This window comes from Ictalurus punctatus, chromosome 1, assembly GCF_001660625.3.
Source record: "Ictalurus punctatus breed USDA103 chromosome 1, Coco_2.0, whole genome shotgun sequence".
NCBI classification, from domain to species: domain Eukaryota; kingdom Metazoa; phylum Chordata; class Actinopteri; order Siluriformes; family Ictaluridae; genus Ictalurus; species Ictalurus punctatus.
This window is the reverse complement of record NC_030416.2, coordinates 34,528,305-34,541,501: the sequence shown is the minus strand read 5'-3', so window position 1 is coordinate 34,541,501 and position 13,197 is coordinate 34,528,305. Positions and strand designations below refer to the sequence as shown.

General features: G+C 38.6%; 1 protein-coding gene across 1 annotated transcript; it reads left to right on the top strand.

The window, feature by feature from the left end:
• The first annotated feature begins 5,262 nt into the window (after positions 1-5,262).
• chst2b (carbohydrate (N-acetylglucosamine-6-O) sulfotransferase 2b) lies at positions 5,263-10,617 on the top strand. The gene has a single exon (XM_017481505.3). The coding sequence runs from the start codon at positions 5,862-5,864 to the stop codon at positions 7,254-7,256; it is 1,395 nt and encodes a 464-aa protein (XP_017336994.1). The 5' UTR covers positions 5,263-5,861; the 3' UTR covers positions 7,257-10,617.
• The last annotated feature ends 2,580 nt before the right edge of the window (positions 10,618-13,197 follow it).

The window sequence follows — 13,197 nt, the reverse complement described above, 5'->3', positions numbered from 1 at the left end:
AGATATGTACTATTGGATCATTTTCAACTGGGTTCTCTTTATCCACTTGTAGGACTTTTATGAGGTTTTAGATCATATTTATGCAGATATATAGAAAATTCTTTCAAGCAGCACTGTAAAAAATGTCAAGCACCACTGTCTTTCAAACACTTACGGTATTCCATTGCATTCTGCCGAAGGAGTTCAGGATTGCATGTTATTCCTCCACCCACCCTAATTTGCACTGTGGACATGGGACGATGGAAACTAGACAGATTGGAACATCAGCGGTTTCTGAAATACTCATCAGCTGAAGCTCTTGACCTGTATCTGCAGGAGTTTATGCGTTTTTTGATTTTAATCGGATGATTTTATGCACGTGATTGGCTGCTTGCCAAATTCCTAGTGAATGAAATCTTACTTGGGCAATAAAGTTCATTCTGATTCTGAGCCAGATGGAATTTTTGGATGAAGCGGAATATACTTGGACGATGTTACAAAGCAGCTTTACACAAATCCGAGCACAGATGCCAGATCTGCCAGTGGAGAACGACTTTAATGAAAAAGAAAAGAAAAGAAAAGAAAAAAAAACACCCCAAAAACAAATCCTTTAGAGGGCCTGCAGAAGAAATGCCAAGAGGAGCCAAGATTCAAATGAGAACAAATCCTGCTCTGGCATGCAGTGAAGTTATAATTGTAGATTAAATCTATGTGTTCAGGATTAAAAGAGCAGCACTCAGACCATACAGAGGAAAGAACCGGAATCATTTCTAGGGGAACTGCATGGGGACTGTTTGGATGTATATGGGATAATAAATGGGGTAATTTCAATATAAGCACAAAGGTGCCCGTTCAACACGTTTGGTGATACATTACGGTCATGACACTGACCTTTGATTAAAAACATTCATTAAGAGAGGTCAGGTCATGGGTTTACCGACTGGTAATCATTGAAGTTTGGGTAAGTTTAGAAAGTAGGGATGAGAGACATGGAAGAAATATTACATACTCACACGATAGACCTTTTTACAGTGCGTGACATCCGTCATGATATTCAGTTTAATAATAACAATAATGACGCGCTTTATTTCTTCATATACTTTATTTATCATTTATGTAGCATGTTTTATACGTTTAAAAAGGCCGCTCATAGTACTTTACAGTGTGAAGTGAAAAAAAGAGAGGACCCCTGCCCCCCCCCCCCAAAAAAAAATGTAGTTAAAATAAAATAAAAGACCTAAATAGGCACAAAATAAATGTGTATCATTTATCATCAAATGTATGTCGTATTTCTTATTATAGTATTACAATAAACCGAATATAAGATAAATCAGCCTGTGTATAGACATTTTTTAAATAATTTCCAGCAGTTCTATTGGTAGATAAGGTCGGTTCTATTGGTAGGTTTTTTTTTTTTTTTTTTTTTTTTTTTTTTTTTTTCTGGAACAAGACTATTTCAAGCTTGTCATGCCGTTAAAGGTCTATAAATAGGTTTAATAACCTTATAATCGATTTATTGCAATCATATTATAGGACAAAGATAAATGTTTATACATTCAAGATATTTTCACTTGCTGAGATGTCACTTTTTAAAAAAAAATTAAATTATCTATATGTTATATATATATATTAATTAATTATATATATAGGGTGTAAAATTTAATGAAAGGTTGATTGTTTAAAAAAAAAAAAAAAGAAAGTTATTAATGTAAAAGTCATGTGCCAGTAAGACAAACACTTAAAGGCAGTTAAAAAGAAACAACAACAACAACAACAACAACAACAAAAACAACAACAACAACAAAAAAACACATTTTTTAGGTTGCTGGTAATGTTCCAGATCTTAAATTAAAATAAAATACAGTTCTCAAGTAAATTTAGAAATACCTGTAAATACAGTAGACCAGGGTTTTGAATGTGTAATCAGGTTTTTGTTCTAGTGAGCAACAGTGGAGTTGGTCATTGATGATGTCATCATATCACACTAATACAAACTGAAATTGGATCAAATCAACAACCTTCCAGCACGTGCATATACACATATATTGTTCCTGCTGTTCACTTTGGAATTCAATGAAACCAATCAGAATTTAATCTATCCATTTACATGCATGGTTTTTAAACTGCGCTCCTCTGAGCTTGGTCCTGCCCTCTGTTGGTGTGGAGGAGAACTGCAGGTTTTACACGCCCCTTTAATAAAACTAAAACTGTCCTAACTTAAATAATATGGACGCATTTTTAGATTTCTCCTGCTCAAACACTGCAGATTTAAATCCTATTACATATGCAATCCATGAGGTCCTGAGGGTCGTGCATAAGGCACGGCCGGTTTAATTCCACAACAAATACATTAAAGCAGAGCTGAATTAAGTCGTGTGTTCTTTCTCAGGATCGGCAGCAACATGTTAAAATTTTGACTCATGATCTTGAAAGTTATCTTAAGATCTTGTCTTATCATCTCAAAACTGAGGAAACTCTAAAAGTTCAACATCATATTTTGGAGATAATAGTTGAGATCAGTTAAAGATACGCCACAATTTTGAGATATTTTAAGATGTCATAATACTGAGATACAATTTTTTTTATATATCTTCCTTTTTATCTTGAGATAATATTTTTTTTTAAATTCTGATTTTGACTTATTATTTAAAATTATTTAAGAATCTGACTTATTACCTCACTATTTAATATATATATATATATATATATATATATATATATATATATATATATATATATATATATTCTCAAAAGTTAGACTGATCTCAAGATCTTTTATTGTTCCAAAATTACGAGATATTGTTTCACAATCTTAACTCTTTATTTCAAAATAATGGATTTTTCCACTCAAAATTGTAATATACTAACATTTTGATCTATCAATGTACAGTTATGATTGCAGGATAATTTGATATTTAAAAAGAAAATAATAAAGCCGTGAGCCATAGGAGGGCGTGTGTGACAGTATTATTACCGTTCATAAGGGCATCGTTAGGCACAGATATATCATGTTTTATCATATTTAATATCAAGTTTTAGAATTTTGAATATTTCATAATGATTTATGTTGTGTTTTTAGATTTTTCTTCCAAATAATTTTGAAAGAACCATTTATAATGGATTAGTAGGAGCTAGTCCCTGGCCTTCGATCCTATCTTGACACTCATTATATTCAAAAACATGCAAACTCTGCACACACAGGGCCACAGTGGGAATCAAACACCCGCCCTGGAGGTGTGAGGCAAACGTGCTAACCACTAAGCTGCCGCCGCCCTGTGTGTGTTCGCCCCGTGCTGTGGGGGTTTCCTCCCCAGTCCAAAGACATGCATGGTAGGCTGACTGACATGTCCAAAGTGTCTGTATTGTATGAATGTGAATGTGTATGTGATTGTGCCCTGCGATGATTGGCACCTTATCCAGGGTGTACCCCGTCTTGTGCCGATGCTCCCTGGGATAGGCTCCAGGTTTCCCCGTGACCCTGAAGGATAAGCGGTATAGAAGATGGATGGATGGATAGATGTTATGTCTGCAATTTATCCCCTCGTACATGCAAATTAGTGATGATTTTGTAAGTACTAGGGACTGATATGTCTGTAAAATGTTGCGTATTGCCACCAGTAGATGGCAGTCCATAACAGCACCTGACTTACTCAGCTCTACAAATATACAGAGCGTTTAACAGCTATGTTGACTTAGATTAGTTTGCAATTCATCTTAAATGACTTTTTACAAACAACATGGTCTTAAGTGCATATCGTTGTTTTGATTTCATGTTATATTTTGCAGCCTTTTCCTGTTTGCTGTTTCCTACAAGTGTTTTCTGTTGATAAGATAAATACCTTGCTTTCTTAATCCTTAACTTTAACACATATGATTATCTGCTGCTGATATAATGTCCACTATAAAGAATGACAAAAACAAGTCCAAACATAATATCTAAATATTCAAGTCATGGTGCGAACAACCTAAAATACTCCGGGAAATGAGAATAATCACAGACTGGATTGGATCCCTTCCTAAGAGTTTAACAACAACAACAACAACAACAACAACAACATTTCACCATAGGAAGTGAGAATATTTGTAAAAAATGTAGATGTTCATAAGTAAATATAACATCTAATCAACACCATATAACACGACACATAAAAATAGCTATCTCGACATGAGGGACTGCCTCGAAAGACATGCGAAACTATACATCTCTATAAGAAACAATCAAATAATCAACATCTGAGAACACATCGTAAAAATATATATTCTTTTCTGTGTTGGGAAATTGGTTTGTGTCTAACTCATTATACAGGTCAATGTGTCTCAATTTATTCCGCTCGTTTTAGTCATTTTTTTGCTCGAACACACTTGACATAAATCATCACCTAATTAATAAAGCCATTATGAGTTGATTCAGGTGTGCTGGAGAAGAAATAAACATTAATATATTCAGTTCACAGGGTCTCCCAAGTGACAGGCTGTAATTAAGCAGGAATATATAATTGTGCAGCTTTAGGTGGTATAGTTCTCATTGATTTTTCCTCTTCTTCTTCTTCTTCTTTTTTTTCAGGATTGTGCTTATAAATGAATATAAATATATTTATATCAATATGAGATATTATTTATATTACTACAGCTGGGGAGAACATGCAAACCTCATGCACACAGGGTGGGAGGCAGGAATCGACCCCCCCCCCCCCCCCAAAAAAAAAAAAAAAAAAAAGTGTGAGTAAAACTTAATAAACAAACAAACAAACAAACCAATCAATCAATCAATCAATAAATAGAAGATATGTTAAGGTCATTTTTAATTTCAAAATTGACAAATAAGAAATATCTTACTTTACTTAGTCAAACACCTAAGAAAATAAACAAATATTTTGAACACTTTTAAATTCATATTAAAAGTCAGAATTTCTTGATATCACAATGAATATATATATATATATATATATATATATATATATATATATATATATATATATATATATATATATATATATATATATATATATATATAATAAACAGGCCTACAGTGTTTAAAATTCTCAATACAATCCCTAAATGAATGAATAAACCGTCTGACACTGTAAACCAAATATTCCTAAACATACGAGCGACTACAGATCAGTTTAGAAGGATTATAATCACAGACAGTCATCAATAAATCCCATTTATTTATATCTGCGTCTATGTAAAACGAGATTGACTGACACCTCGACCGACCAATAGCGTCTGTGGAGGAAAAACGACTCGACGGTGTCGACCAATAGGATGTGAGATGGGCGGGGCGTTTCTGTGGATCTCGGACTGAACGACAGTTTGAAAACACAACAGCGCATCGGCGAGAAGGACAACGACTGGGGATTTGATATCGTCCCTTATCGATCAGAAAAGAGAGAGAAGATGCCGATGGAAGCTGTCTCCGTGTCATATCAGGGGTGAAACAAGCTCCGTGATGCAGCACCGCGCCGTTAGTATTCCTCTATTGTCCCGTTATGATCCTTTGTCATAGCCGCGGGTGTTATTCAGCGCTGTAACCGAGTTCACGACCGGAAACGCTCAGACGAACTGAGACAGCATGCGTGGGTTCTTTCCTCTCATGCAGCGTCAAGATGGAAGATGTCCACAGTGTTTTTCTACGGGATGATGGAGAGCCTAATTGCGCAGTGCAGTGAAGAGTAGATCTGCACTGTTTTTGGATGGCCAGTGTGATCATGATCATGAGTATTGTTGCATGACTGCTGTTGCTCCCTCGAACTGCTTTTAAAAAAAAACTGCTTTGCATCACGACACGCTTTCATCCGTAATTCCGCTCCTATTCTTCTTCTTCATCATCATCACTGGACGGAGTGGTGTGAAGCCGCTCTTCCTTCCAGCCACGACAGATGAGAGGCAAACAGTATCAGCAGATCAAGCCTGTAGGACCTCGAGAGACCGATACTGACTATGGAAGGAAACTCAGAACCTACCAGAACCCTGTGAAAATCATCGACCAGCCCGGCATCGTCATGAAGGTGCTGAGGAGGAAGCGGATTATTTTATTCGTGGCCTATTTCCTCCTGCTGGTTCTGACCATGCTGAATTTGGCCAACTATAGATGGAGCAAAGAGCCGCAGCAGTGCAGCCACCAGGTGAGGAGCACCACGTACCAGGGGCGCTCCGACATCCGGTTCCTTTACAGACCCGCTTTGGTTAAGAAAAGGCAGCTCGTTTACGTCTTGACCACTTGGCGCTCGGGGTCGAGCTTTTTCGGCGAGCTGTTCAACCAGAACCCTGATGTGTTCTTCCTGTACGAGCCCATGTGGCACATCTGGCAGAAGCTGTACCCAGGTGACGCCGTGTCTCTGCAGGGCGCGGCGAGGGACATGCTGAGCTCGCTGTATCGCTGCGATCTCTCCGTGTTCCAGCTGTACAACAGCCCCGGGGGCAAAAACATTACCTCGCTCGGCCTGTTCGGCGCCACGCTTAACAAAGTGATCTGCTCGTACCCGCTGTGTTCGGCGTACAGGAAGGACGTGGTGGGCATGGTGGACGACAAGGTGTGTAAGAAATGTCCGCCGCAGAGCCTCCATCTTCTGGAGGACGAGTGTCTGAAATACAACACTATCGTTATTAAAGGGGTGCGCATTCTGGACCTTAATATCTTGGCTCCTCTGATGGAAGACCCCTCGCTGGAGCTAAAGGTCATTCACTTGGTGAGGGACCCCAGGGCTGTGGCCAACTCCAGGATCAAATCCAGACACGGACTGATCCGAGAGAACCTGCAGGTGGTCAGGAGCCGGGATCCCAAACTCCGCCGGTTACCGCTCACAGACGCAGCTCATAAAACGAACAAAAAGGACGGAGCCGACTACCACTCGATAGGGGCCATGGAGGTGATATGTGATAGGACCCACAGGACCTTGAGGACGGCGTTGAATCCTCCCAGCTGGCTGAAGGGAAAGTACCTGGCCGTGCGCTACGAGGACCTGGTGGAAAACCCGGTCAAGGTCCTGCGTCAAGTTTACCGCTTCGCTAACCTCAGCGCCAATCACGACGTGGAGTCTTTTGCCCTCAACATGACTAACGGAACAAACTCGTCGTCCAAGCCGTTCATCGTGTCGTCCAGGAACGCCACGCTGGCGGCGAGCGCTTGGAGGACTCTCCTCAGCATTCAGCAGATCAAACAAGTGGAGGATTACTGCCACCAGTCCATGGCCGTGCTGGGCTACGAACGCGTAAGAACAGCCGCCGAGGCGAAAGACTTGAGCAAATCCTTACTCACGGCATCCAAACTGTGATGCTAACCCCTCACCAAAGACCTATAAAATGAAAGAAAAAAAATAACAATGCTCATTTGAATGATTTTTCCTTGTAGCTCGGTAACTGTGGAGCTTTATTTTGTTTCAGTGTCTCATTGAGGGATTTGACATGCCTCACAGGAATGTACTATTTTGTTATTATTATTATTATTATTATTATTATTCTTAGTTTTCATAGATTTTTTTTTTAGTTGTGAAAATTTAAAGCTGCCATGGCTTTTCTAAGTGGATCGATTACGTATGTGTATGACAAAACCGCACCATGACTTGAATATGAGATAAGCCTTGATGTCATGTGAATCACGTGTCTTGCGTCGACAATGCTTTAGGTTTTAGTTTTACTTCCGAATGTTTTTAAGACCCATCAGTTTATTTGGAGTTTGTTTGCTCACACACACATATACAAAAAAAAAAAAATAAAAAAAAAAAAATAATTATTCCACAACAGAAACGTGCGTGAAAACCGGTCGAAGCTCTCGTTCTTAAAGCAAGCGACGCTGTTTAGTTCGTGCAGGATGCTCTGCTCTCAGAGACAATCATTAAAGCGCTCCGTGATGCTTTTTATCCCCGCCCCCCGTCCCTGTTTCTGCTACTTTGGCCTGCATGTCCGTTTTCAGAACTGGGTGCTCCATTATCTTGGCTTTTCCAAACTTCCTGTCTTATATAGCTTTATTAGTGCTTCATGGAAGTCTTTCTATGGGAGTTGATGTTCACGACTAGAGCGAAAAAAAACAAAACCCTAATAACCCACGTTTGCAGTGATTCTAGGTTATCATTACGACTAGACGGTGTTTTCAATAACCTCAACCGGGTTTTAGAGTAGATTTTAACTGACAGAGGGACAAACGACATTCTCTTTCCCACTTATTTTCTCTCTATTCTCCTCTCATTGCAACCCCATACAGTTATAGGATTGTAACTGATTTCATTAGAGCTCATGTGATTCTAAGTAGTGGTTTGGCCTTGAACACTTTCTTTTTCTTTTTTTTTTTTCCTCTGTTGTTGTGAAACATGTGAAGAATGTGACTGTGCCTTCTGAGATATCAGAAATAAATAGCCAGGCTTGTTTTAGAGCACTAAAGAACGTGTCAAATGCATGGCCTTCTCGGAAAACCACAATCTCATCTACTACGTTCGGTGTAAGATACGGGCGAAACGCTCTCGTGAGCCCGGAGATCTCCTGGTTTGAGCATTTGTAAATAAATTTCTGCTGATGGAAAAACAAAAGGATGTGCTTACGAATGCAGGCGGATTCCGACCACGATGATAAACTCCTAGACGTTTGTGCATAACGTTTGTGTGTGTGAAATATTGGTTTCTCTAGCAAGCGGTGATGTATGAGTAACCCGAATCGACTTGAGAGTATTTGCCACCAGATAAGATTCGCTTACAAGGAATTTGACTTGGAAAACAAGTAAGTAAGGAATAAAAAGTGTGTTACTCTTTTTGTATTACAGCAATTTGCCAAATGATTACAACTGCACAAGTGAGTTAAAGAACAATGAGTACCTTTTATCCGTTTATGGTTACAGTGCGGGAAACGAGTATTGAACGCGTCAGCATTGTTTTCATTAAACGATGAACTTTTCACCAGACGTCAGTAGGGACTCGAAATCCGCAAATATAAAGAATTCACAAGAGTAAAGTCCATAAATATAGTTGTGTGTAATAAAGTGGAATGACACGGGAAAAAAGTATTGAACACGCTAAGAAAAAGGCAAGGAACCAGCTGAAATCCGTGAGTAATCTTACCCGCTGTCTGTGCAAATTAATATCATCTGGGTTAGTAAGTGAACACACATAACTTTATTTATGGACTTCAATGTTGTGAATTCTTTATATTTCCGGATTTCTTGAGTTAATACTGATGTCTGGGGAAAATTTCATGTGAATAGACTCATGGGAAATATATTCGCGGAAAAGAATGTCGACGCGTCCGATACTCACTTCCCCCCGCTGTACGTGTGATGTCGTGGAACGTCTTTAAAACGAGTTAGTTATCATTATCAGTTACGTTGTAGCGGCTATAAACGGCCGTTCCTTCTCTAGCCCGTCTTTTACGAAGCATCAACTCCTCACTAATCTCTCCTGAAGAATTTCCCACGTTAGAAAACGTGCCGAACGTTACAAAGCGCCGGCGCTGGAGACTCCTTCCACAGACGTTGGATTCCAGAAAGATTTGTCTAACCGATGATTAAACGTGTATTTTTCGTTTTTTTGGTCCGGAATCTGTCTGTTACGCGTTTTTAGATCATGTGAACGTGGTGTTACTATAGAAACCGTGACGTATTTGGAATGTTTTTGAGACTCGTCGGTCTGCAAACGAGCCGTGGCTCTCGTTCTTAAACAGGCGATGCCGTTTAGTTCGTGCAGGCTCGGTGCAGACGCAGTTAACCAGCTGTCACTATAGAAACCTTCTGACCAATCAGAATGGAGAATACGACAGCGTGATGGTACGTGAAGGGGGGGAATAAAAAATGGTTAAAGATTCTCTCTCTTAGAGTTTAAACACATTTCTATTATTTCCAGATTGCAGTTTCAGTCATGTTTATGAAAAACGATATTTCTTCCATTTTTTTAAATTTTATTTTGTTTTTATAAATGCAGGAATGCAGGCTGGCACTCACTTTACACTCTAAACATAAACACACAGGCTTGCATGCCCTTCGAGTGGTTTGTGTGGAAAAGCTCGCTGAATGAAACCCTTGTGCGCGTCACGTCGAAACGAAACCGAACAAGAGACCGACTCGACAAAAGAGGAAGTTCGACGAGATTTAATTAGATCGCGGCGTCTGATACAGGAGTGGGCGGGGCGTGTAAGGAAAGAGGCGTTTCCGCTTTGCATAATAATACTAATACTAATAAATAATAATATATGATGAATTGTTGTGTGTTGAAGCTCAATATTAATTAAATATACAGTGTATTTGTTTACGAAAAAGTTTTGTATGATTCGGTTTGGCACTTCTCACGAGAGGGTGAATAGGACACTTTACCTTCTGCGTGTAAGTCTGTAAACATGTTAAGTCATATCATTTCCCCAGAGAGTCAGGTATTGAGTGAAAACGGGGACGTCATTACTGCAAAGCGATCGAGTCACCAGCATATGTTGTTTTCCACGAGGAATGGGGAAAACATGCACTCGCTGAGAGACGGAGTTGTCTTTGGCTGGCCTTATTGCAGAGGTGCACAGCTGTCGGAAATGTGCCTGGTGGTGTTGTGATTAAACTGGAGGGTTAATGTTGGGGGAGACAAGAAAAAAAAACAAAACAACCAAAACACACTAAATTACTAAATAACAGAAGACTCATTTAACATTATTAAGATTTTTTTTTTTTTTTTAGAAGAAGAAGAAACATGAACAGTTTAGGCGTGTTATGCTAATGACATTGACGAGGTTTTTCTATTAATTAGGGAATTCCCAGATCTTCACCACGTTGAAAGCCCATGATTTGCTGCCTATAGAAAAAGGGACAGTGCTTTAAGTTTTATCCGGAGCTTATTCAGCATGTGCAGCTTGCAGTGTCAGTAAAGAGTCTGAGATGTATTATTGATCAGTTGTTGTGGGGGAAGACGGCCAGTCGCTCAGGGAAGGACAAGTAGACAAGGATGATGAAAATATTGCAGAAAGATATTAAAGATGTCGAGCAGCGCCGCATCTCGGCTGCGATCGATACACCCCGCAGGTGATATGTAGGCTCCCGTCAAGCTCGGTAAAGCTTTGGGATTTTTTTTTGTTTTTGTTTTGGGGTTTTTGCTGCAGGAAGGACATAAAGTGTGCACCTGGAGCACATTCCCTCAGACAGCAGCTGCAGGAAGCAGCAGGGATCGCTTCAGGAAAAAAACACAAGGGTCCACGTTCTCTCCGAAGTGAAGAGCGTGAAAGGTGTGCAGGTGACGTTTGCAGCAGGAGCCAGACGGACGGCGTGCTGTAATCCCTAGGTGCCTCAGGGAGTTCTTGGGACTTTGAAGTGTCTTGAAGCATGACGCTGCTGTAAAGCACCTCAGCCAATGCGCTTTAAGGGTTATGAGGAGAAGACAGGTCATAAAGCAGATTTAAACCACTATGAGTTTGTTCCATGCTTTAGGGAAAGAAAGAGACGGCCCAGATTGCAGTTCCATCAGGTGCGGCGTTGCTGTTTTTGGCACTCTGTAGTTTCCTGGATGTCTTTCTCTGTCATAAGTCATAAAAAGATATGAGTTATTATAAGACTCTTTCATACTTTAGGGTAACAGGAGCCGTTAGTACACTGCGAATGCATGGAAATGCACTCAGTTCTCAGATTCGAAGGTAGAACTACCATATAGGTGCGTAGGATAGATATATAATTGCTGACTGTAAAGTATAGGCATGGGAGTTTTAGCAAATGAATCTTAAAAAAAATCTCAGATGCAGTAAAAGTAAAAAGTAAAAACAAAAAATTTTACAAATTAGGTTAAAACAGTGGGTTACAACGGGCTAAAACAGCGGGGTAGGGCTCCAGCGAATATATTTATATATATTTTTAATTGTTTGCTAAGTAAAATTCCTTTTCACATGGAAAAAAAATAAAAAATCACTTGTGAAAATAAACAAATCTTTTAAAAAAAAAAAAAAATTAAATGGAAATAAATGAATCATGTAAAAAAAATAAAATAAAATAAAATGAATGAAAATAAATGAATCATTTGTAAAAGTTATAAAATTAAATGAATGAAAATAAACGAATCATTTGTAAAAGTAATCAAATGAATGAAAATAAATGAATCATTTGTAAAAGTAATCAAATTAAATGAATGAAAATATATGAATCATTTGTAAAAGTAATCAAATGAATGAAAATAAATGAATCATTTGTAAAAGTAATCAAATTAAATGAATGAAAATAAATGAATCATTTGTAAAAGTAATCAAATTAAATGAATGAAAATAAATGAATCATTTGTAAAAGTAATCAAATTAAATGAATGAAAATAAATGAATCATTTGTAAAAGTAATCAAATTAAATGAATGAAAATAAATGAATCATTTGTAAAAGTAATCAAATTAAATGAATGAAAATAAATGAATCATTTGTAAAAGTAATCAAATTAAATGAATTAAAATAAACGAATCATGAAAAACAATTGAAGCAAAAAGTGGACACATATTAGCTTAAAACAGTGGGTATAATAGTGGTGCAAGGTTGCACTGCATATACAGTATATTATTAACTCAGAAAATTCCCTTCCGTTTCACACGATCATGTTTTTTTCCGCATGCCGGTATGTCAGTAATACAATCGGGTCCATAAGTATTTGGACAGGGACGCGGTTGTCGTTATTTTGCCTTTGTACACCACCACAACGGATTTGAGACGAAGCAATCGAGACGTGATCGAAGCGCAGACTTTCAGCTTTAATTCAAGGGGTTTAACAAAAATACTACTTTAACCGTTTAGGAATCACGGCCATTTTTTTACAGAGTCAAAAGTAACTGGACAAACCGACATAATCATAAATATTAGGGATATTTTTAATACTTGGATGCAAATCTTTTACAGTGAATGCCCGTCTGAAATCTGGAGCCCACGGACATCATGAAATGCTGAGTTTCCTCCCTTGAGAAGCTCTGCCAGGTCTTTACTGCAGTCGCCTTCAGTATTGTCTTCAGTAAGTGAAAAGCAGCTCAGTTAGGTTGAGGTCAGGTGACTGACGCAGCCATTTAAGAACATTTCATTTCTTTGCCTTAAGAAGCCTCAGAGTTGTTTTGGGTCATTATCCATCTGTACTGTGAAGCGCCGTGCTATCAGTTTTGCAGCATTTGACTGAATCTGAGCAGAAAGTACGGTATAGCTCTAAACACTTCAGAATTCATCCTGCTACTCCTATCAGAAGTCACATCATCAATCAATACCAGTGACCCAGCTCCACTGGCAGCCGTACACGCCCATGCCATAA